This window comes from Grammomys surdaster, unplaced genomic scaffold (assembly GCF_004785775.1).
Source record: "Grammomys surdaster isolate TR1022 unplaced genomic scaffold, NIH_TR_1.0 103536, whole genome shotgun sequence".
In the NCBI taxonomy this organism is placed as follows: Eukaryota; Metazoa; Chordata; class Mammalia; order Rodentia; family Muridae; genus Grammomys; species Grammomys surdaster.
This window is the reverse complement of record NW_021609219.1, coordinates 3,231-6,922: the sequence shown is the minus strand read 5'-3', so window position 1 is coordinate 6,922 and position 3,692 is coordinate 3,231. Positions and strand designations below refer to the sequence as shown.

The window sequence follows — 3,692 nt, the reverse complement described above, 5'->3', positions numbered from 1 at the left end:
ATAGAGGGGATTGGATAAGTGATTTCTGGATTGGAGTGGAATGGATAAAGGGAATAACATCTGAAATGTTAAAAAAATCCAATAAAAAGGAAAAAACAAAAAAACCTATTTCTTGACACATCTATAGCTAATGCTATAATTTATTGATGATCCTCCTGCAATAGTCATTGATAGGTAAATATTTTTGAAGCACATTTACTTTTAGTCATCTTAGTGAGCTTTGAAATAGTATATAACCAATTGGAAATGCAAATTTAATTGAGTGTTTGTAAAAGAATAATTTAAAATTAAAAAATTTTACTGTTTTTAGAAATTTCAATTATCATCATCATCTTCTTCACCACCACCACCACCACCATCATCATCATCATGGTCACACTCCACAATCTGTAAATCAATATGTTATCATCACCGTGATTTGAGCTACAGACTCAGGCCAAAAATCTATTGAGAGTTTTGTCCCAGAAGTTACATTCAGAGTATCATTCTAGGGTTCAGAGAAGGTGTATGAGATGCATTTCCTCAGAGGATTAGGACTTGGACCTCAGTATGCTGCTGCCTGGCCTATGTGCCTTTTCTGTCATTTTTCTCTAGTAGTTCTGCAGCTGCACTAGCTCTTTATCAAAGAAATACACTGCTCATGAATATGCAAATTATTTCAGAATATGGCAGTAAATACAGGGATCCACACCCTGAAAACAACCTATGGTCCATGTCTTCTCCCCTGTCCCTGAACCCACTGACTCTAACCATGGGATGGAGCTGGATCTTTTTCTTCCTCCTGTCAGTAACTGCAGGTAAGGGGATCAACAGTTCCAAATCTGAAGAGATGATAGGGACTGATGTGACAATGACATCCATTCTGCATTTGTCTCCACAGTTGTCCATTCCCAGGTTCAGCTGCAGCAATCTGGAGCTCAGCTTGTACGGCCTGGGGCTTCAGTGAAGCTGTCCTGCAAGGCTTCTGGCTATGACTTCACCAACTACTGGATAAACTGGGTGAAGCAGAATCATGGAAAGAGCCTTGAGTGGATTGGAGGTATTTATCCTGGAAATGGTGGTACAGAATACAATCAGAAGTTCAACGGCAAGGCCACATTGACTGTAGACAAATCCTCCAGCACAGCCTACATGGAGCTCAGCAGCCTGACATCTGAGGACTCTGCTGTCTATTTCTGTACAAGACACAATGTGGCAACCACATCCTGAGCATGTCAGAAAACTTGGAGGAGGAGCAGGAAGCTGCCCTGGGTCTGGGAGAACTCAGAGATGATTAGTTTGAAGAATTGCTCAGATGCAGGAATTTGGAATGTACATTTTTGTGTCTGTTTCTTTGAGACCTATTGTGCTTTGGTCAACTTGCAAAAGGACATCTATGAATTACATGATACTGATTTAGGATACTCCTATAGTATCCCATATCTTGTCCATGTCATCATCAGTGACCATCTCCATTGACATATTTCTTCTTTAAAGAAACAACAAAAGAGGGAAACTGTAATTATGCATGATAAAATTATCTCAGGATTGTGAGAAAGACTAGAACTTTCTTTGGAATTGCTGGGTATAAAGTATACTAAGAATTTGATCTGTAAAATCCCACCAAATTCTGAACAAACAAGAAACTTTTTCTCAGTCTTAAGTCTTAGGTAATTTCTAAGTGTTTTGCTAATCTTGCTTGTATGGTCTGACAGAAGTTCCAGGCTCTTAGAATACAGGAGGTATTTATCTTAGAATGTATAGCTGCATCTCTTCTGCAGGGGCCAATTGAACAGTCTTCTGAGGGTGGAGTGAGGATGATCATAGGAGAGATGGAAATCAAGACTCTGAGACAAAGGTTAGAAATCACAGAGCTGTCCAGTGAATACTACAGCAATCCTGAATTTAGTTCTCATAGGCTTTATATATGTCTTAGTTAGGGTTTCACTGCTGTGAAAAGACACCATGACCAACATTCAATTTAAACTGGCTTTCAGTTTTAGACATTCAGTCTAGTGTCATCCAGGTAGGCATGGTGCAGTCAGAGCTGAGACTTCTATATCTTCATCTGACAGGTGCTAACAGGGTACTGGCTTCCAGGCAGGTGAAAATCTTATAGCCCACAACCAGAGTGGCACACCTTCTCCAACAGTGCCACACCATTTAAAAATGCAACCCTCTGTGTTGACCATACACAAACCATCACATTGGACTCCTTTGCCCCAATAGTCTTATTCAAACATTTAAGTCTATGAGAGCCATACCTAAACATAACATAATGCAAAATATATGTAGTCCAGCTTCCTAAGTCCCCTTAGTCTATTGCAGTCTCAACAATGTTAAAAGTCCAAAGTTCAAAGTCTCTTCTAAGATTCATCCAATCACTTAACTGTAATTCCCAAAGCAAGAAAAGAAACCATCTTGAAAAACTCCATACTCTGCATCTTGATGACTGATGTCAAAACAATCTTCAGACCTCCAACTCCTTTTTCATCTTTGTTGAGTGCAACAAACTTCTTTCTTCTGGGCTGACTTTACTCTTTGTTAACAAGGTTCTCTCAGGAAAAAAAAAACATGGCTCTAGCATCTCGAATATTTTGTGGTCTTCAAGGCAACTTCAATGTTAGAGAGTTTGTTTTTCAATGTCTGAGACCCACACATGATTTTCTGACCTCTTCCTAAGGACTGGTGTCACTTCTCCAGCTCTGCCCTCTGTAGCACTCTAAGCTAAGGTTGAGCCACTCCACTGCTACTTCTGTTCTTGGTGATCATCCCATTGTAATGGCGTCTCCAATACACTGGGGACTTCTGTTGGCACTAGGCTTCACCAATAGCCTCTCATAGGATCTCTTCATTTTGACAAGCCTCAAATGCTTTGCATGACCCCTTCAGTCCTGGTCCATCAACTACAGCTGAGTCTGCCTTCACCAATACCCTTCTATGGGCTCTTACTGTGCCAAGCCTCAGCTATTCTTCATGATTCCTTCATGCCTTCAAAATAAGTACCATCTGAGTGCCTCTTAAACATTACCAAGTACAGTTGTAGCAATTCACAACCTTGGCTATCTCTGAAACACACCTTTTTTTTTGTCCTCTCAGGAAACTCTTTCTAGAAGATTTCACGCTAGTGATGCTGGTCTGTTCATAATCACCACTAATTTCTTAGCTCCAGCTAACCAGCATCAATTTTCCATGTAACTGCTTCTATTCTGGACTCAAAATCCAGAGCCACATGTCTGAAGCTGCTGAGTTCTGCTGCTTGCTGGGGCTGGAACATGGCCCACTTGTTCTATTATATAATCACAAGCTTTCTGTTTTCCAATTTCTTCACTGCCTAAGCTTGACTGTCCTGGAACTTGCTCTGTAGACTGACTTTGAACTCAGAGATCTGCATGCCTGTCTCCTAAGCACTGGGATTAAAGGTCTCATATTAAGCATGGAATTAAGGTTTTCTTCACCTAGAATTTGCTCTAGGTTGTACTTGAATTCAGAGATCTGCTTGTCTTTGCTCCCTGGGATTAAAGGCTTGTAGTACCTAAACCTATGTGGGTGTGATAATGTCCCAAGATCATTACTCCCTTAATTAAATTTAATACACTTGAACACATGATTCAGCCTTATTTCACTTCTTGTCCCTTTAATGCTCCAGTCATATATTTTATATTTTCCTTTTCTCAGCTTGCTATGCTTTTTAAAAACGCTCTTCATGAGAT

At 40.1% G+C, this 3,692-nt stretch overlaps 1 gene segment (V, D, J or C); it reads left to right on the top strand.

Annotated features, from left to right (window-relative positions):
• The first annotated feature begins 713 nt into the window (after positions 1-713).
• On the top strand, positions 714-1,209 carry LOC114635405. The segment is given in 2 exon segments: positions 714-797; positions 881-1,209. Coding segments are annotated over 2 exon segments (375 nt in total).
• Positions 1,210-3,692: the final 2,483 nt, after the last annotated feature.